At 39.8% G+C, this 22,729-nt stretch overlaps 1 protein-coding gene across 1 annotated transcript in view; it reads left to right on the top strand.

The window, feature by feature from the left end:
• Window positions 1-22,729, top strand: part of LOC124606551 (gem-associated protein 5) — a 344,051-nt gene that overhangs the window by 246,422 nt on the left and 74,900 nt on the right. The window contains exon 17 of the mRNA XM_047138535.1: window positions 17,413-17,560. Coding sequence (XP_046994491.1) covers window positions 17,413-17,560 — 148 coding nt within the window. The remainder of the gene's footprint in view (window positions 1-17,412; window positions 17,561-22,729) is intronic.

Genomic DNA, 22,729 nt, shown 5'->3' with positions numbered 1-22,729 from the left:
ATGGGAAACAGTGTTCCCAACGTGATTTAGGGTGTGGTCTTAACATCATATTTCAGTGTTGATAACCCTTCCTAAAATCCAAACTGTACTCAAGCAAGAGAAATCTAACCATCATTAATGGTGCATCATTAAAGGAGACCTGTATGTGTACAGACCAGGTGGATCTCTCAATTGAAAAGCTACAGAAACGCCTGTCACTGTCTCAGTTTCAAGAAATTGTGCACACATTGCATCATTCTCTTATGTCACATTTAATATATGTGAAACCTCTCCATCATTGCTATGTTTCCTTATAAGGCTATGTCTGGAGACTTGAAATAACATTCCTGGCCTGGGTGTAGCCCCTACCTCCCTACCCCATTTCCCAGTCACCCATTTAGGGGGATGTGGGCTCTAAGGTGAAAATAGTAATTTCTTAATTTGAATTTTTTTCGCAATTGTGTGGGTGCATTACCCTAGCAGAAGAAAAGCCTCTAAACTATTCTTCCAAATTCTTTCAAACAACCTGAAGAAGTCTTCCTCCAGTACAGAAATCCATTGTCACTGTCTGATGATCTTCTTCTGTGGTTTTGACAATGTGTTCACTTGCAGCAGAGAAATTGTACGCAGGTGTTTTCACACACTCCTTCCAATTTTTCTTTTTCTTGCAAGAGCATCTGTGAGAAGATTCAGACACATTACTACCACTTTGTCGGTTGCTCAGATTTGTGTAGTTGCATTTCTTGACCAGTTATGATGATAAACATTAACTTTGTTTGGACTGAAATTGCAAATTTTCACCTTCAAGAGTATTTATTTAATGTTTCATTTTGTGAAAGCAAAGAAAGTCCAAAGCAGTAGGGGGACAGTAATTCCCAAATGCCAAATGCAATTGTTCATGGCATTCACCCACACTCAAAAGCACTTCGAAATCACATTGTTAAACTTCTACTGTATCCATGGCTAACATGAATACCTAATAGTGCTTCTCATACTTATACATTATTGAATCTTGTATCAGTGGAATAGGATGCTACCACATATATTTCTTGGAAGTGTGACAATATACCAGAACCAAGTCATTCTCAAAAGGAGTTCCCTGCATCTGTGACATCCACTGTCTAAGCCATACAATTCTCTTGGGTCAAGCCAAAAAGCAGTATCTTTGTGATCTTAGGCTTTCGTGGCTGAGTTCAGGTTTGGTGAAACCCGATTCCCTGTGCTGGGAATTGTTTTTCCCGGCCAATGGTCACTGATCATAAACCTTGTTTGTGTTTCAGCAACCACTGTGTGTTCTATCAGGGTTTCAGCTGCTCTAGATCACAAGGAGAATATAAACCTCCATTAAGAAATAAGCAAAAAAGAAAGATAAAACACCTAACCTCAAATTGTGCTATGTGCTGAAGGGGTGGGCAGCTATTGAGGTGAAACGGTCATCAACCAGCTACCTCAGTTGCACAAGGCAGGTGGGCTCTGGGTGGTATTCTGTATTGTTAGCTGCTTTTGGGATCACCATGGTGAACTCATTACACAGAAATGTCCCCAATAGGATCAGAAAAGAGATCCGTATTGACTGCTGTGAGCTTCAGCTCAGAAAAGATGGCCAGTAACAGGATGGGAATGTGTGTCAGAATGTATTCCAGATAATTAAGAGAAAGGGTATTAGTTTGGAAAATAATCACTTTTCTATGAACGTAAGAGGTACAACACTTAGCTAGTATACTGTTTTTGAGAAGCAGAAAACCATTGGTAGAAACAACTATGTCTTGTGAAGCTGACTATATATGCTGAGTTGATGGAGTCATGGAATAGCAATATGCACGTACATGGATGTTGGTAGTATCACATACACAATGTAAAAAAGGGCAGTGCATTGGCGGAGTTGTCATTTGTACTCAGGTGATTCGTGTGAAAAGGTGTCTGAAGTGATTATGGCCGCACAATGGGAATGAACAGACTTTAAACGTGGAATGCTAGTTGTAGTTAAATGCATGAGAAGTGCCATTTTGGAAATCATAAGGGAATTCAGTATTTTGGGATCCACAGTGTCAAGAGTCTGCCGAGAATACCAAATTTCAGGCATTACCACACACCACAGACAGTGCAGTAGCCACCTGCCTTCACTTAATGACAGAGAATTGCAGTGTTTGCTTAGAGTTTTCAATGCTAAGCAACACTGCATGAAATAAATGCAGAAATCAATGTGGGAAGCATGACAGATGTATCCATTAGGACAGTTTGGCTAAATTGGCATTAATGGCCTGTGGCACAGACAATGGATGCGAGTGCTTTTGCTGCAGCACAACATCACCTGCAGTGCCTCTCTTGGTCTCATGACCATATTATTTGGATCCTAGATGACTGGAAAACTATGGCCTGGTCAAGTGAGTCCTGATTTCAGTTGCTAAGAGCTGATTATGGTAGGATTTGAGGGTAACACAGACCCCAAAAGCCATGGACCCAAGTAGTCAACAAGGCTCCGTGCAAGCTGGTGGTGGCTCCACAATGATGTGGGCTGTGTTTACACGGAGTGGACTGGGTCCACTGTTCCAACTGAACTGATCATTGACCAGATATGGTTATGTTCAGCTTCTTGGAAAACATTTGCAGCTATTCAGGGAATTCATGTTCCCATGACAATGTGCCATGTCACTGGGCCACAATTGTTCATGGCAGGTTTGAAGAACTTTCTTGACAGTTCAATTGAATGATCTGGCTACACAGTTTGCTTGACTTGAATCCCATCAAACATATGTGAGACATAATTGAGAGGTCAGTTTGTGCAGAGAATCTCATTGTATAAGGGGAGTGAAATGCAAACAAGATAGATGGAAAAAGTAATTAAACTGCTTATTGTTTCAAAAGTATGTGCCATAACTGTTAACACTTTATCCCTCTGTGAGACAAGATGGCCAGTGCCTTCATGGAAAAATGTTTACCTTGTCTACTGAACCATGGTTGTACCCAGCCGTGCACCTCTTCATCCAGAGCAAATCAGTGGCCACAGATGTCTTTCTTCAGGAGTACAAAAAAAAGTATGGAATAGCATGTGGAAAGATCAGGATTATATGGAGGATATGTAAGGACTTCCCAATGAAATTCCTACAGTGTAGTCTAAATGACAGTGGTGACATGTGGGTCTGCCTGTATTTGTGGCCATTAGTTTGCTTTAGTACAGTCATGGTTCAGTAGGCAATCACTAACATTTTTTCATGAAGGCATTGACCCTCTTCTGTCAATCGCTAGGTAAATGTGTTAAAAGTTAAAATATTGAACAGTTTAATTACTTTTTTCCATCTGCACTGTTTTCATTTGACTACTCATTATATATTACTAGCCGTTTCCCGTGGCTTCACTCCTGTATGTGTTCAACATACATCTGCTTCCCCCCCCCCCCCCCCCCTCTTAACCCCGTGTGTTCACCTATTCCTTGCCCAGCCCCTCTAACCACCTCATCCTCTCGCCTCTATCTGTTCATTACCTACTCCCCACTCTGTCGGTTTCTTCATTTCCTTTTCCACACCATCTCGTCATTCCCCTCTCTCTGAACATACGGTATCTTCCTATCTCTCCTCCTCCTCCTCTTCCTTCTCCACCTCCATCTCCATCTACATCTACCCTCCGCCCCTTCCACCTCCACCTGCCTCCTCACTGCCTGTCTTATCCTCCCCCCCCCTTCTACCAATCTTCTCCTCTCCCCCCTCTGCCAATCTTCTCCTCCCCCCTCTCCCAATCTTCTCTTCCACTTTTCTTTGTACATCTCTTCCCCCCCCCCCTTCCTTTGTCTGCCCATCTCCTCCTCCCCTCTCTGTACAACTCTTCCTCTGCCTTCCTTTCCCCTCCCCCACCTCTCTCTCTCTCTCCCCCCCCCCTCCCTCTCCCCCTCTCCCTCCCTCCCTGTCCATCCCCTACTCCCCCCTCTTTGTCCACATCATCCTCCCCCTCTCTTTGTTTATCCCCTGCTCCCCTCTCTCTCTCTGTCCACATCATTCTTCCCCCCTCTCTCCCTATCCATTGCTGTCTGCCCCTTCTCTCTGCCCATTCCATCTGTGTTCATCTCAACCTTGCCACCACCCATGCCATTCTGTATGTGTAGCTCTACTCCCACAAAACACCTGTCGTGCGTGGTAGCCTACACGCCGGGGGCTTGACAAATGGTTTTGCCCCAACGATAGGCTGTCCTGCAATGCAGGTTGATGAAGTACGCTGCTATTATTCCCACACAACATAGTGTCCTACAGAGCAGCCTATATGGGAAGGGAGGAGGGGGGACACTTTTGCCTCTTTGTCCACTGCTATTGAGCTAAGACATTATAAACCCTGCAGTGCTAAATATGTATTGGAGTTGGATGTACTTTATAATTTCCTGCCTCCTCCCCCCTGTCAATCTCTTCCTTCTCTTCTCCTTCTCCTCCTCCTCCTCCTCCTCCTCCTACCCCTCCCTCTCTTTGTCCCTTTCCTCCTCCCTCTCTCTCTGTCCATCCCTCCTTTCCCTATTTCCTCAAACCCTTTCGCCCTCTATCTCCTTGTCCCCCCTTTCCCCCATCAACGTTTAACACAAGAATAATAGACACTGAGTAAAACAATCAGATCAGTGTCTCCCTAAATACACCATCACAAGAGACCTAAAGAATTATTAATATTAATATCTTAACATTGAAAATTGAAATAGCGAATTTTTATGTTAATTATAGAAGGAGACCAGTGAAACATGCCTTTGAAGGTGCTTTGGTATAGAAATACACACAAAAAATTGTGTGTATGTTGACATTAAGAGAGGTAAAAGAAAGAAGACGTACGCACATGTAAAAAGTTTTCCTCTGTGTCTCACACTGCTATGAACTTCTGTCCTGCATAATGATTAGGGGCTATGGTAGAAATTACGCTTGTAAGTAACAATGGTTCATAAAATCTCATTTTAGGGATGTTTGTATTTAAATGTTGTGGATACTCCAGTTGCAGTAACACACACACATATTGCATTACTTTAAGTTCCTTTTGTCTGAAGGCAAATGGAACTAACTTTCTTGTTCATTGGTCTGCATTACCACAGAATTTGAAATAAGTTCCTAACATTCAGTTTCCTCGTTTTGGATAGCTGTGACTTCCCTTTGTATATGGAAACTATATTTGTTGTAGGCTATGCCTTGAAGAATAATAATGGGTGGGACTGAAAGACAAACAGTTAGACAGAGACAATTGTTACTTAGACACAGTATAATTGCCAGCCAGATGAAAACAGGTAGACAGAAAAAAAGTTAACTTTTATTGTTTCAAAAATAATTGCCATAACTTTTAATACATTTATCTCAATGTGAGAGAAAATGATCAATGACTTCATGAGAAAATGTTTGTAGTTGCCTGTTGAACTGTGATTGTACCCAGGGATGCTCCTCTTTGTGCGAAGCAAATCGACGGCCACATATGTTTTTCTTTAGGGCTCCAAAAATATGGAATTTTTGTGGGGAGAGATCAAGACTGTATAGAGGATCTGTAACGGCTTCCAAGTGAAACTTCTGCAGCGTAATAAAAACAACCTGCCACCCAAATGGTTGATTCATATGTTGCCATGGTTGTTGAAAGTATGCTACAGAAGTTTCATAGGGAAGCCCTTATACATCCTCCATACAGTCCTAATCTCTTCTCATGATTTACACCTTTTTGGAGCTCTTTAGAAAGACACTTCATTGCCTTTAATTTGCTTCAGATGAAGAGCTGTAAACCTGAATACAATCTGTGTGTTTAAGCCTTCATACTCCACTGCTACTGTCTGTCACTCACACTGTCTGCTTCTGTCTTTTTTTTCCAGTGCCACCTTCTCCACCATACTTCAGCAGCTCAAAAATGTTTTACTGTATTTTCGGGCCAAAATGTACCATCGCTTATACCTATGTATTAAAGTTTGTTGGACTGGGAGGGTCCAGACCTCCTAAACCTATGTATGGTCTTTTCTGTATTTTTCATTTCCACGTCTCCTCTCTCTATTGCTCACACTGCTTCTATCTCCATCCATCTCTCATTCTCTTTTACTGCCACTGTCTCTTACTGACCATTAATATCTCCTCTCTCTTTGGCTCCCAGTGCTGTTGTCTTCAGCCATTCATCTCTCTCTCTCTCCCCCCCCCCCCTCCCCCTCTCTCCCCCTCCCCCCCTCCCCCTCTCTCCCCCCTCTCCCCCCCTTTTCTCTTTCCCTCCCAATGACACTGTATCCTTTCTTTTCCACCACGTCATTGCCTCTCTGCTGCTTTCTCTCAGCACAAAGAAGTGTGAATATGTTTGCATGCCAGAATTTTTGGTGAGGGAAGGCAGAATGGGGATCGAGGCAGCTGGTTCCCCATTCTTCTGTCAAAGTCATTTAAAGAGGATCATATTCATTTTCTTAGTGCTCCAATGCATTTTTTCGCTGGTTGCCTTCTTTACTCTCCTACAGCGAGGTGTGCTGCTTAAATAAAACATATTTTATAGGCCAGTAAAGTTTTGACAACTTATTCTTTGTCACATATAAACAACAAACAAGTATGCATAATATAAGGTTAACACAAAATCATTTGCCTTACATTTGTACTGAATACTTTGCTCATCAATCACAATTAATCAAAAAACACCTGGCTTATGATTTTTACGAGGAGTATAAAAAAACTGGAATTATTTTTTAAAAGCTATATATTTTCAAACTGTTTACAAAACAGTCTTATCCCCTTTAAAAGACTCTCCATTATAATTAATACATGTGCCCCACTAGTGCTTCCACTGTTCGAAAGATTTTTTGTAGTCATATTTAGAAACGGCTTACAACTCCTCCCTCGTGTTTTCCTTGACGTCTTCAGTGTGGTCAAATGGGTGTCCCCTCATGCCCTTTTTCATGCGTGGGAATAAGAAAAAGTCGCATGGAGCTAGGTCAGGTGAGTAAGGTGCATCAACTGAACCGTGCCATTTTTAGCCAAAAACTGTCTAACAGAGATGGCTGTGTGTGCATATGATGTTGTGGTGGAAGAACCAGTCTCCTGTATGCCACAAATCGGCTCGTTTTGGGCTAACATTGTTGCACAATCTCCTTAAAATTTTCAAATAAAAGATTTGATTAATGGTCTGACTTGGGGAGCAGTTTTATTCAATATTTTCGTCGATTTGGATAGTTGCTGGATGTCCAGAATGAGGTTTGTCATCAATCAACATGTCGCCATTTTTAAATCGAGCAGACCACTCGTACACTCGAGTTTTTCCCATAGCGTTATCTTGGTAAACTGTTTTCAACATTAAAACAGTTTCAGCAGCATTTTTACCGAGTAGAAAACAAAATTTCACAGGTGAAGATTGTTCACTTTATCTTGCCACCATAAAAACCAAAACATGTACAAAACAGCGCTAGCAAAAACAATCACTGCAGATAAAGAGAACAAGCCAGGTTGACAACACAGGCGGTGCTGAACTGGCAGTATGTTGCACTACACACGCCTAGTGTCAGAAATACATACTACACGAGCTCTGCCTGCAGCAATGTTTTTTTTGTCACTGCAATACCTTGTGGGTATATTTGCACAGATGTGAAGTGCCCATTACACAGAGACAGCTCAACATAAAATTTTATTGGTGAAATGTTGACTTAGAGCTCTTGCCTTGTGTTCACTACATTGCTTAAAACTACACTTATGCCTCATACCAGATAATATTATGTGCATATGTTTGCTTGGTGTGTACTGTAACTTTGAACCTCCAGATACTGATATCATAAAAAGTTTCAAGGTTCCCCGAGAACAACATCTTTAGAACAAACTTATGATAAAAATATCAATGATTTGCTATGAACAGAAATTATATAAGTGGCCAGCCGCATAATTAATACTGGGTGGCTACAAAGTGCAGCTACTCATGGAGATCCAGTTTGGGTTGTAATAATCTTATGGCAATGAAACTCTGTAGACGTGCTAATGCATTAATGCCAAACCAATTGAAGCTGGAAAAAAACTAATTCCTATTGCAGTCAATAGGTGCGAATCTGGCCCTGTACACTATTTGTATGATGGTATGGGATCCACGCTGTCATTTGACGAGCCATAATGTAAGTGAACAATATGACTATCAAGATGAGAGACTGTGTGCTATTAGTAAAAATGTTTTATGTGAATGACAGCAATTACAGTGGTGGATTCAGAGATTATTGCCAACTGAAAGATTTGAGGAGAGATCTGACGTCTTTAATATTTTAAAGAAGACATGAATGAAGTTCGAAATCACAGTTGAGTGTGGTGTGATACCTGGACGCTTTAACGCCAGAGGTTTTCCAGATGTATAGCATGCAAGATCACTGGAGCAAATTCGATGTGATTTTGGCTCTGGGGATATCTAAAAGAATGCATTTGCCATGGACAAGTTCGGTCTCTACGTGATCTGGAGGCCAGCACACAGGAACGTGTTCAGATTCCACTGGAATTGCTGCAAGCAAATGTTGGTCACATCATTTTATGGATCCAGCATCTAGTCTATGTCTCTGGTGGTTGCATTAACAAATTATGTAAGTGGCAGGCAATAATAAAATCAGTGTTATGCCTTTCTCACTTGTTTGACCTTTGTTGCCCACATTCTGTTGCTAATCCATTACACATGGAAACAAGTCTATATATCTTTCTTCCATTTACAGATTTGCACCTAGTGGCTAAAACTGGAACTAAAATTGGTTCAACATTAACACATTAGCACATCTATAAAGTTTCACTGCCATATGATAATTACAGCCACACTGAACCTCTGTGAGTAGTTGCACTGTAAGTATAACCATTCAGTATTTTAGATACCCAAAAATCGTGATTTTTTTCCGGGTGTATCTTGATAATGAGTTCATATTTTCAAAAATGGAAGAATGGAATTTCTAGATGAATATCTAAAGAACGTACAGTTAAAATGAGAACCATTTGGTATAGTTAGTTATTTAGATAATAGTGACCCATGGTGTAAAAACAGCTAAAAACTGTGTTTTGCTGTTTCCTACATAAGTACGGTAACTTTGAACATCTGGATCTCAGTAATGTATGATGATAGTGAAAAAATATCATCTTAAGAACATGTGATAAAAATTTCAACTATCTACCAATTTCAACTATCTACCAGGAGTACCGGTAGAATTGATGGAAGTGGCCATTCCCACAATTGGTACTTTCGTACCCAAAAGTCATGGTTTTTCAGCATTTTCTCAGGAGACACCCATGAACAAAAGTTGCTTTTATAAGCTGCCTAAGAGCTAATGCAAAAGTTCCAACCATTTTGCTCCATTTGCCTGTGCTAGAGGAAGTGTATAACGTTTAAATTTTGACCCTGTACTGTAGGAAAGCTACAGTATGCCCATTCTTCTGATAGGTGTACAAATGGTTGCTGGGCTAAGGGCTATCCAGAACACTTGACCCCTTATCGCAGTGACCGATAGAACACAAAGTACGACTACCCTGAAAATTCACATTTTCATGTGCAGCATTTTGGAAATAGTACTGTGCAAGGACAGTGAAGGCATTGACCATCTTGTCTCACAGTCGGATAAATGTATTTGCAGCTGTGGCATTTGGTTTTTAAATAATAAACAGTTTACTTACTTTTTACCTGCCTCACTTTCATTTCATTGGCCCCTACAATGAGAATGTGCACATGGATAATGATAATTCTATTGTATCAGGCTACTTTCCATTACGAATGTGGGTGCACTCAGTGACAATGATCTGATTTATAAGTGGTAGAGCACAGCAGTCAGTTTTTTTTTTTTTTTTTTTTTTTTTTTTTCCCCCCCCCACCCACCCCCCTAGCCATTATCACCATCATCACTGCTAAAAAATACAAGAAGTACATGGTCAGGCGATACTATAAAAAGTTACTGCTCGTGGCATAATCCATATATCTTATACATTAGATTACATACCACTATTTTCTAGTCTCAATGCATGTCAGTTTCCTGTTGTTTGGGCGTCAGTCACAGTTCTTTGAATACTACTGTATAATGAAGGTAGGCTGTGTGGAGAACACATCGATTGGCTGTATGGGGTCCTCTATATGAGCTACATAATATATAACACTCAATGGAAAGCAGCAAAAAACTTCAAATTTACATGGGAATTACATACAATAAAATACTGTAAAACTCACTCAAAACGGAATTGGCTGGGACTACAATAATTTTCCAAATTGGACAAGTTTCTAGATTACACAAAACTCATTGAGCTACGTAAAATTTGACAGGTATCATGCTCCTAGAAGCGGCTATTCCGCAGACTTTCCTCCGTCAGCATCACTATATCGGCATATTCTTTGATATCAGTAAGGCGTACGATACTACTTGGAAACACTGTATTCTTGCACAACTGCATCATTGGGGCTTTCATGACCACTTCCCCATTTTTATTCAGTCTTTCCCGTCTCAGCATTTTTTTCGGACCCGAGTTGGTCACATACTGTCTGATCAATTTGAGCAGGAGCATGGTGTCCCCCAGGGCAGTGTTTTAAGTGTTACCCTCTTTGCAATAGCCATCAGCGGTATAACATCTATGGTATGGAGTCCAGTACAGTGCTCCAGTGTTGCAATGATGAGCCGTCAGTTGCAACTTACAGTGCAGTGGTTAGAGGAGTGGGCTGCCAAGACAGGTTTTCATTTTTCTGCCGATAAGTGTGTATGTGTTCACTTTAATCGTTCTCGTCATCCTTTTAATGTGCTTGCCTTGCATATGGGGGACACTATCCTACATTTTAGAGAGGCAGTGCAGTTTGTGGGCCATATTTTTGACTCCAGATTGTCATGGTTGCCACACCTGCAAGACTTGAAAGTCGGAACCCTGGAGGCACTGAACGTCCTCAAGTGCCTCAGCCACAGGTCTTGGGGAGTGGACAGGGTGTCTCCCCTCCAGTTTTATTGGGCTTTTGTGCATTCGTGGCTGGACTACGGGTGCACAGCGGTCAGCAAGGCCCTCTTATTTGCGGATCCTTGATGCTGTCCACCATACAGGTATTCGGCTGGCCACGGGTGCTTATCGAACCAGTCCCATATGCAGCCTCTGTGCTGAGGCCAGGGAACTGCCACTTGCCATCCGGCAGCAGCTTCTCCTGGTACGCCAGGTGTGTAAGTTTCTTGCATCTCCAACCTCACCTGCTAACCATATTGTTGCTCATTTTCCTCTGGACTGTCTTTTTTCCCCACCGTTCTCGAGCCACGATGCCGTTTGGAATCTGTGTTCGTGTGCTCGGTGTGGAGCCCATATGGCCCCAAATCTGGTGTTTTAACCACTTACCACCCTGGTTACTGGAGAGGCTCAGAGTGATTTCAGATTTGGTGCAGTACAAGAGAGATTGCACTCACATTCAAGTGTCATTATAGGTGATTACTGATGCAGTCTTTTATTCTTAGTGTTGAAGAAGCCAAAAGTGTGTTTGCTCTTGCACGGTCAGTTTCTGTCCTGGATACACATGGTCAGCTTACCACTCTCCTGACCATATGTCAGTTTACAAGACTGGAGCCTCTACTTCTCAATCAGGTAGCTCCTCAGGTTGTCCGAGTGCACTCCACTTGTCAACAGCAGCAGAACAGATGGTCACTCATGCAAGTGCTAGCCCAGCCCGACAACGGTTAACTTCAGTGATCTGATGAGAACCAGTGTTACTACTGCTGCAAGGCCAATGGCCCATGTCCTTTTTCAGGTCACCAAATATGTGAAAATCACTTAGTGAAAGATCTGGGCTGTACAGAGGATGTTGCAGTGTTTGAAAGTTTCTTAAGAAAAAACTTTTAAAGCTAGCACTTTACACACATACTGTATAGGCAGTCGATAATTGAGTTGGGGGAGAAACAACAGGAAAGTCTTTCAGATTACGTGCTATGCTGTCACATATGTTTTCTCTTTGTCATACTTTCTACAAAGCTGCACACACACAGCCAGCACTGTCTCAATTAGAAACTACTCTGTAGTTTGATGCAGAAAGGAACATGAAAATAATAGTGGGTAGTAACAACCAACCAGGACAAGTCTATGCATGATGTGTCTAAAAAGTTTGGTGAATGGTGTCATATCTGAACGGCAATTTGGCACATGTGTGCTTGCATGCGCATGGGTATTGAGAGACTTGAGGAGAATTGATACAAGGCATGCACTGCATGAGGCCAGTTGAACGTAATCATTGCCAGAGAAGTGCCATAGTGCAATGGAGCAACCTTTAAACATCAAGTTCTGCTACCAGCCAGGGAAAACTGCAGCAGAGACATGGGATGTTGGTGCAGTTGTACGGGAGGGAAACTGTGAGCAGAAAATGTGTTTACGGATGGTTTAAATGCTTCTGCGAAGGGAAGGAAACAACTAAGACTGAGGCACATTCAGGTTGGCCATTGACAAGCAGACCCCCAGAAAAGATCGAGAAAGTGTGACAAATGCTGGCACTATATCGCCGATGGACTCTGAGATTGAATGCAGAGGAATTGGGCATTAGCGAGGACACGGTGCACACTATTATCTGTAATGATTTGTGTAAGTGGGAGATCTGCTCCCAATTTGTACTGCACAAGCTCACAGACAAGCAGTAAGCAAAACGGATGGGAACTTCTGCTGATTTCCTTTCCATGTGTGACCAGGATCCATTGCTTCTGAACACCATCGTCATGAGAGATGAGACCTGGTGCTATCAGTTCAATCCGGAATCAAAAAGGCAATCAATGTCATTGTGTTCACAATCTTCCCCGTGACCAAATAAAAGCTGTCTGCAAAAATGCAAGGTGGAAATACTGTTGATTGCCTTCTTCGACAACAATGGCATCGTCCACAAGGAATTTGTTCCTGCAGGTCAAACCATTAATGCTGCATTTTACCAGTCCGTTTTGAACTGATTGCTACAGTGTATCTGGCGGGTTCAGCCAAAGTTCACACAGGACTGGAAAATGGATGCTGCTCCATGACAATGACCCTGCACACTGCGTGATCCATGCGCACCAATTCCTGGCACAGAAGATGGTAACTGTTCTTGAACACCCTCTGTACCCCCTGATCTGACTCCTGCGGCCTTCTTCCTGTTTCCCCACTTGAAGGCAGCCATGAAACGTGAACGTTGTGCAGATGTGAATGCGATCTAAGATTGTGTGACAGCCATTCTGCAGTCGATTGCACAGGAAGCCTTTGCTGATAGTTTCCAGAAGCTGTACGAACATTGTCAAAAGTATGTTTTAGCATGTGGTGACTATTTTGAAGGGCCATAAAGAACATTTGTTTGTATCTGTTGTTTTATTTGTTGTCTGATAGCATTAACAAAACATTTTAGACACACCACGTAAGTTGTATTATTGAGTTACCAATGATTTTCTCTGGCAGTGTGTGTGTGTGTGTGTGTGTGTGAGAGAGAGAGAGAGAGAGAGAGAGAGAGAAGGTGGTGTAGGGGATGACAGAGTTTACATTTCACTTTGATTGTTGAGGCTCTGTTGTAAAGCATGTGTCTTCTGTGACAGTCTAAAAAGGAGGAACAGGAAAACAGTAAAACAGGAGATTAAATCTTTAGAAAGGAAAGAAGTACTGCGAAATGGAAAATTTATAGTAGTTAAAACCAAATTGGAAAGAAATTACGTCTATCTATTTAAGAGCTTATGCTTGTTCCTTCACAAAATTTTATAGGATGTTTGTCAATGGTAATGGCAAAACAGGTGTAAAATTACTTCATGCCCATTCACTTATGCATAAACAATCTTTGGTCTAAATGTGATGCCCTGTTAGGATTGTGCTATGGTCATCACATTCTGGTGGCTCTTTTTTACAGTTGAAAAACCTATATGTCAAAGGACAAGGTTCTGTGTGGAGGTTGATTAGAATTACCTCATATTGTTAGAGAATGGAGGCATGTCATAATTGTTTTATTCTCCCTACAACCAGCTCGCCCACTTCCTATCTATGGCTAACAGCCCTTCTCAAGAATGGCATTACTGTATGCCGGATAATAGTGCATTCAGATGTCACACTTTTCTCCACAAGCCAGTTCAACTGCTCTGTCTACCATCTCATTACTGTGGTTTCTAATGTGTGTTAGTAAGCAGCATTATGGTAGCTGTTTACACTGATTTGAGGGGAAAAGATGTTCTGATGTCTTAGACAGATGGGTTCATTTGCTATATAGTCCAAAAATGCCCAGAGAATCAGAACTGATGAGGAGATTCAGTGCTCAGTCACATCTGATCAAGAGTGAAGAAGGGGGATTTTTTTTCTTTTAAGCTATTAGGGAAACTTGATTGTCGATCAATCCAAATAATAATTAGTCTACAGCAACTAGACTAGGCATAGTTGTAAAGTTTATCACTAGTATGTTGAGATGCTCATGTAGTATGTTATTACGAGGGGTGTGTGAAAAGTCCATGCAAAGCCCGAGAGATGCACCACTGGCGCCTATCGAGGTTATGTTTAGTTAGTAGCATCTTTGGAAAAAACGCACACCAAGTATCAGCCATATTGGTCTATTCCTTTGTGTTTGGCATTTGTGTGAATCAAGGAAGTCGAGTGATTGTCAAAAAATGGACGAAAAAGAATTTAACGCGGTGATTAAACATTACTTTATGAAAGGCAAAATGTCTTGGGAGACTAAAGAGAAGCTTGATAAACATTATGGTGACTCTGTACCTTTGATTAGAACAGTTTATAATTGGTTTCAAAATTTTCGGAGTGGCCATATGGACACAAGTGATGCTGAACATTCTTGACACCCTGTGGAGATTACGACTCCAGAAATCATTGATAAAATCCATGATATGGTGATGAATGACAGAAGAGTTCATGTGTATGAGATTGCTAGTGCTGTGGGCATCTCGAATGAATGGGTACATAATATTTTGAATAAACATTTGGACATGAGAAAGCTATCTGCAAGATGGGATCCGCAATTGCTCACGCTTGCCCTAAAACGACATCGTGTGAAGTGTTGCAAGGATGGTTTGCAGTTGTTCAGGAAGAAGCTGCAGGACTTAAAGTATCATTTCGTCATTGTGGATGAAACATGGATACAGTACTATATTCCTGAGACCAAACAACAATCTAAACAATGTGTTACCAAGGCGACTGTCTTTCAGGATTCACAAAGGATAATCCTCATTAACTGTCTGGAAAAGGGTAAAACTATTACAGGTGAATATTATTCATCATTATTGGACAGTTTGAAAACCGAGCTGGAAGAAAAACACCAGCAATTGGACCGCAGAAAAATCCTTTTCCATCACAACAATGCACCAGCACACACCTCAGCAGTTGTGGTCGCAAAATTAGTGGAAATAGGATTCCAACTCATTTCACATCCCCCCTACTGTCTAGACTTGGCTCCCTCGGACTACTATTTGTTCCCCAATTTGAAGAAATGGCTGGCGGGACAAAAATTTTATTCAAACGAGGAGGTGATTGCAGAAACTAATAGCTATTTTGCAGTCTTGGACAAGTCCTACTATTCGGAAGGGATCAACAAATTAGAACAGCATTGGACGAAGTGTATAAGTCTAAAAGGAGACAATGTCGAAAAATAAAAAAAGGTTTACCCCAAACATATAAGTATTTTTAATTTTTGCATGTACTTTTCCAATGCCCCTTGTATTGTTGTTGTCTAAGCACTTGGATATTTCACACTTGTTGTTACCCACAGCTATGCATGCATATCAGTAATTTTGTTATGATGATTTATGATAAGGAAGCTATTGTGCATGCAATAATATCAGCTGCTCTCACATGTCTGTCTGTCTGGGGGTTGTGTGTTTGTGGTATAATGCATAGGTGCCCTCCGCCCCCCCCCCCCCCCGCCCCCCTCCACCCCCCACCCCTCCCCCAGTCCTTAAACTAACCCATTGCACTACGACATGGCACACGTACGTTGTTGCTGCCGAGCTGTGCGTTTGATCGGTCACGAGCAATTGTGCACATCTATGCATTGTACTATTGAGGTAGCTGAACATTATACAGTGCATATATTATGCAACAAATTTAATAATTTTTTGACATGATTTATGTGCATTGATGTTAAAAAGTTGTCCTCCCCTCATTTTACACGAAATAGTCTGTGCTCTGCATGGTACAAGCTATCCACATATCAAATTTCACAAAATTATTTTAGTGATTTCATTATGTAAAGATAACAGACAAACACACTTTCGCATTTATAAAACTTTAAATTGTGATATTTTTTTCTGTGATCTGATTTTGATGAAGTAATCCCTCTGTGTTTCCCCAAGCTATGCTCATATTTCCTGTAAAATCCCACGAAAATTTGTCTAGTAATTTTGGAAATTAGTGTATTCACACAGACAGACATGATGGCCTTACAATTTTATAATTAGTATAGCTGAGGAGTAATAATAGTTTTTATCTATCACTTGTAAAACAAGTTAACAATAAATTACAAGCAGTAAATTAAGTGTAATCGAGTGTGCATCCTGCTGTGTCAAGTATTTGAACTCCACTAGTTTTTAGTTGTGTACTCCCCAGCCACTGTCGTATGCCTGTCTTCTTCTGTAGTGTATCTGTCTTCTGACAGGTTTCAGCTGGAGGCTCTCCAGTGCCCTGCTTAATTTGAGAGTTTCTCTTGTGTCTTGTATCATTATTCCTTCATGTAACTTCTTTGTAGTAATATTATTCAGAAACTGTTGTTGCCTTGGAATAATTTGTTGCAGTTAAATAATGAAATAAAATATTTTATAAGTGGCATTATTTTTTCTCCCTAATAAATTTTCAGTTGATGTTGGAACAGCAGCCGCATTTGTTAAATATCAAATCATAAATTCCAAATTCTGTCTCTAGTAATTCTTGGGATTTTTTCAGACACTTAATAGTTTTACAGCTCATAAAATATTGTATTTATTTAAAAATTTGAAATTGTGTTGTATTTTATACCTCAGTATAAACACATCACTTTGAATTGAGCTGAATCTGATGAGAACTGAACAAGATGGTTCAGTGATTAAAACATAGGACTTCTATTTGTGTCCAAATGACATCCGGCCTTCCACATTTAGGTTTTCCATGGTTAAACTAAATCTCAAAAAGTAAATGCTGAGATAGTACCTTTGAAAAGGGCATGGCTGACTTCTTCCTCATTCTTCCCCAATCGTAGATTGTGCCCAGTGTCTAAAGTCATCGATAGTACATGAAACGCTGATCATCATTTCTCTGGGGAAAGATACACATCATCTAATTTTCAATACACCATGATAATTATAACATTGTGGTCTTGTAACAAACCACTGGTTGATTATTACTGTAATTTTTTAGGCTGTTCCTTTGTAATTTATGGTAGCCTTTTTTCTTTACTTAGGAATGATAGTCTTGGTACAGATTTTGTCAACTACCTACTCTAAAACTTCTGCATTTATTTCAGAGAGACATATATTTGTTAAATAGTAGAGAAGTTGCTTCACTTAGTGCGTAAAGATAATGTGGTAAAGCTTGCTGGTTCCTTTTTTTACAGAGGAATTGCATACAAAAAATGGACATTTTGAGTTTGTGCAAGAAATGGAACATTGGAAAGGAAACCTGGCAAATATAATAAAAGAAGCAACTGAGAGAAAGAGTTTAAGTGATTGGCTGGTTTCATTATCACCCATGATCTCCCAAAGGTAAACTTGAAACATCATGGATATTGCAAAACTCATGCAGATAAAAATGGAGTAATTAGAAGGTTGTTACTTACAATGCATGTAACAGTCAACCTCTCATTTCTACAGCAAATGTAGGGATTTGGGTCATTAAGAGACAAGAAAGCCAGTTTAATTTTGTATTTGTAATATTTCATGGTTTTGTGTAACCTTTATGATGTGGCAATGTATTATAGTGACAGTAGTTCAGAGATGATAGTTGAAAAAGCTGGGAAGTTCACCATCATTGTTTATTCTTTGTAATTTACTGGTTGTCATAATTGAGTGTTTATCAAAGTAATAATAAAGATTTGGTTTTTGGGTTCGACTCAAATCCAGTTATTTCAGAGAATACCATATTTACTCGAATCTAAGCCGCACTCGAATCTAAGCCGCACCTGAAAAATGATACTCGAAATCAAGGAAAAAAATTTTTCCCGAATCTAAGTCGCACCTGAAATTTGAGATTCGAAATTCGAGGGGAGAGAAAAGTTTTAGGTCGCACCTCCAAATCGAAACAAAGTTGGTCCATTGTAGTATGAGACACAATTTAGGTCGAATGAATGATGATACAGCTACAGTAGTTTGGTTCGAGTCGTAAGCTTAGCAGTTAGGCTTTACCAGGTAGCCATTGCTATGCGTCAGGCGCTCCGTCCGTATTTATACGGGTACCCTTCCTTTTTCATGTGCTTCGTCTGGGTTGAATTGATTGCTTATTTTTCTTTGATCTGATAAGAGCCGTTACTTTGTTATAGGTGTTTACGTCACTCTAAGCTGAAAATGCATTTTTGTACTGTGTCACGCATTGTTTGTCGGATTCTGATAATGAGTGTTTACGACCTGTCGCCGCTCGCGGCATGGCTTGCTTTTGTAAGCGCTACTGCCACTTCCAATTGAAAAATAAAAAAATAAATAAATAAATAAATAAAATCGTCTCATAAGCGAAACAATGGCAAAAGACTGCAATTTGTTGTTACTTACACTGCTGCTTTCTTTGATAATGATCAACAAGAACCAAATAATAGACTGCGTGTGATAGAAGATGTTTTGAAGGAGAGTTTAGAGAAAATTTTTCTCCATTTGAATATCTTTGCAGATGCCTCTTTAGTGCATTACCTTCTGCACAGAAATTAGAGTCATCTTAGATTTAAAAATCTAGTCAGTTGTCGTGCTTCATTTCTGACTGCATCTCTAATTGGCGTAAGAATAATACTAATATAAACATGGCATGATATGTACATTCTTCCGTGATTGCTGTTGTCTCACTCTAGTTTCGTAGTTTATTAGGCAGACAGGATTTAAATGAAGTAGCAGCAAACACAAAAGAATACATGGCAAAATGTTTATATTCGTATTATTCTTATGATGAAGAGAGTATTGCATGTGATTCACAATTCATAAAAGTTCCTATTAGCAACCATCTCTTGTCACAGGTAGGAAAAAATTCAGAACGTAGAGTTGGCCGTATTGACAAACATCCCAAACAGTCTTGTCAGTCGGATTTTCGTAGTACATTGAAAGGTTGCTACATTCGAAGATGAACAATACGGAATTTGTATTTACTTCGTTGGATAATGTATGAAAATGCAGTGGTCGAAACTTGGGGCGGAGGAAAAAGCTTGTCTTCCACCTTTTTCTTTTTAATTTATTTACTGACGCAGAGGTTTTGGCGCCAGTATTTATCTTTGTGCCTGCAAAGCATGCCTGTGTAGCGCTACATATATTTGACGGCAAAAGTTACTTGTGGCGGCACCTACCAACATTTTACAGAACTTCTGCTTACTTTGCACTCGATTCTAAGCCGCAGGCGGTTTTTTGGATTACAAAAACCGGAAAAATAGTGCGGCTTAGATTCGAGTAAATACGGTAGCGATCAGCTACAATGGCATAAAATTTTGCAAGTGACTGTGGTAAAAGCTGTGGGTATGCTTTATATACCTTGAGTATGCCTTGAACACTATTTTAGATTGCCATCTGTTATCTTAAGTGTCTCTTCTTGATTATTGTTGCCTTGCTATTCATTCTGGTGGTCCAGATCCTCCTTGCCACCATCATGCTCGAACATCCAACTCTTCTGGACTTTTTTTCATCTTACAGGGAATGCTAAATGAAAGATCGCAACTTCAACTCCGAGCTACGAAATGACTTTGAATGACCTCTCATTTCAACTCTCCTATATTTTAAAGTTCATTACTTCTCATTAACATATATTACAGTAACTCAAATAGGCTATATCAGTCATAACAGATATCAATCATTAAAACATGTCTGACTTAAAATTCATACAGTCAGTCAGTGGAATATTGGAAGAAAATTCATTTCTCTTGATGATAATGTTAGCATTGTCACCTAGACTGTGAATTCTGAACAGCCCATGACACATTCAGCTGGTGACATCATGTTGTAAATATGTGCATCCAGCTGAAAGATTCTGTACATTCACCCTCAACATATCTCGGCTCTCCCTCAATGACTGTGCCAAAGTAAACCTGTGCAGACAACCTCTAATTTCAGCTTACTTATTTCTACCTTTTTTCCTCTATTGTGATCATCTTATGCTGGAAAGCCACCTTGATGCACTACATATTCCCACACTCAGTCTGAAGTTGTTGTGTACAGTTTTCTTAATTGTATACATACTCAATGTTATAGTATATTTCTAACAGAGATGTTGTGTAGTGACTCTTAATTATACACATTATGCTTGTAATGCATATGCAATTTCCAAGAAAATATTTTTCCTTCAATTCAGTCGATCAAGATTATCGCAGCACTTAACTACTTTCTTTTACATTTGCAGGTATAATCGTGCTTTATCAACGTTCTTAAAATTTGTTCATGTAGGCAGATATTATTTTTTGCTGGGGCCTGATGTAGTAATAACAGGACAGATTTGCTTTAAAATTTTCTAATGTCCACATCTTATGTTCTCATTGAATATTTTTAACACAGATCATGCAAATGTGTATTATGTTGTTTTCTATATGCAACTTATATGGATTCCTTGTTATCTTTCATGAGTACTCACTAATATTTCAAATATTCCTGCATTAGTTCATATGCCAATGGAAAAGGTCTCCATGCCTCACAGCTAGGAATATTCTGATTACCTTAACTAGCATGGAAAACCTATCCAGTTGCATAACAATTGTAACTGCAACCATTTGACTATATTATCAAATAATCATTTACCCCTCTTATGGGTAGAGAGTGTACAATCTTTCTTTCTTTATTTCTGTGGCTGCCCCATTTCAATCCCTACAAATAATGGCACAGGTTTTTTCTTTCGTAAATGCACCTGACCAACAGCATAGCTTAGTCTTTTACGGATGTGTCTCCTGTCTTCAATCCATCCTTCCTCAATTTATACACACTTCACCTTTTTAACTAATTGAACCATGTAGCCCCTTTTTCTCTTATCACTCTGAAGTTCCTTATTTTACTTTTTTGACAGAGCCCAGATGTCAGTATAAGCTCCTCATCAGTCAGTCTCTACAGTTCTCTAATATAGACACATTTTCTTACGTTACAGCATATCTACATTAACCTAATCTTTCCTGCATTGTTTTACATCTACCTACTGCAGCTTAAAGCTTGTATCATTTTGCGTACCTTTACTGCTGTGTGATCTATGAATGCCCTTCTTTATCAAATAAACAAGTGGGAAGCCTTGTGGCTACTCACCATTACTGTTGTTTGCTCTGTTATTTATACATGTCAGTGTGCATTAGTATCTGTGGTACAATAGCATTTTCACACCTATAGCTAATAAGTCTTCATGAGAACATTCGTCTCACTACATATTCTGAATTTAACAGTTCATAATACTCTCTACATATTTATTCAATGTTTTTCCTGAGGAATATTAAGTATTGTTATCAACCTCTTCCTTACATCACTATTTGCACTATCTGTCTAATTCACAGTGTACTTCTCACTATGGTGTCTGCTCTTGTCAAACAAGCAGCACTTCATTAGTTAGGCTTTGAAATGTTTACCACATCATTCACTATGTCTCTGTCACCTTGCTCAGGTATATTCTCTCCCTCAGAATTGCTGGCACGCCTAAATACAAATTTACTACGCCCTTTCTTGCCTTTTGTCCATGTCCTATCATCACATGTGTAGATCAATCTTGGCTATCCATTGAAAACAGGGGGTAATTAAACAGATAAGAGTTCCATGATGGAGGTTATTGAATGTGGACAAAGGTGAAGATAGAATTGGACCTTGCATACAAGTAGGAGGAGAAAAAAATGGTGTTGTTAGAGCTGGAGAAGAAAAGAAGACTGATCCCAAAGACTGGTTAACCCTCTCCTTCCCCCCCCCCTCCCCCTGCACGACAAGGATCCCAACTTGGCAGATATATCTCTCTGACCTGTTCATCCTGACTGTGTTCCTGAAAAGTAGTTGCAACAAACCCCTATTGTAAGCATGTTGAGACTGACACAACAACACGTGATAAAAAGAAAATCTCTAATTTATAAATCGTAAAATTCCTAAGTTGAGTCTAATGTCTTAAATATCACACACTTCCTCTTGTTATTATTTAAGTATGTTACTGTAATGAAATTTATTTCTATTTTATCTTTTGTTAAGATACATAAATTTGTGCTATTTTGTCTAAAACAGACATGGTGACACCGTGGCTGTGTACAATTAATGTAGGTTGAGATCTTACAAAGAAGAAGACAGCAACCAATTTGTGACATGCATGCTGCAACACAGCTAGCATTCATGAAGTATTTCCTTTATTTGTTATTCAAATGGCATACAACTAATTTTAAATACCTTATTTATGGTTTCAATCATGTCAAGGTAATATTTTCTTTTACTTGAAACAAATGGTTACTCATTCACAAATCTGAAATTTCTCTAGTACCTTTGCTGCTAATCATTTATAGCGATAATATCGTAGAAGTTCAGTTAACAGCTGATGATTAACAAATGAATTTGCCTTATCCTCCACCTACTTGGTCATATTTATAGTTATCATGAGTTATACTATTATACAGAGAAGGGCACCACGAATAGTTACAGGGTTTGTTTAGTCGTGGAAGAGTGTCACAGAGATACTGAAGGAACTAAACGGAAGACTCTCGAAGATAGATGCAAACTATCCTGAGAAAATCTGGTAACAAAGTTTCAAGA

This window comes from Schistocerca americana, chromosome 3 (assembly GCF_021461395.2).
Source record: "Schistocerca americana isolate TAMUIC-IGC-003095 chromosome 3, iqSchAmer2.1, whole genome shotgun sequence".
Taxonomy (NCBI): Eukaryota; Metazoa; Arthropoda; class Insecta; order Orthoptera; family Acrididae; genus Schistocerca; species Schistocerca americana.
The sequence above is the reverse complement of the archived record's forward strand: the minus strand, read 5'-3'. Positions and strand labels throughout refer to the sequence as shown.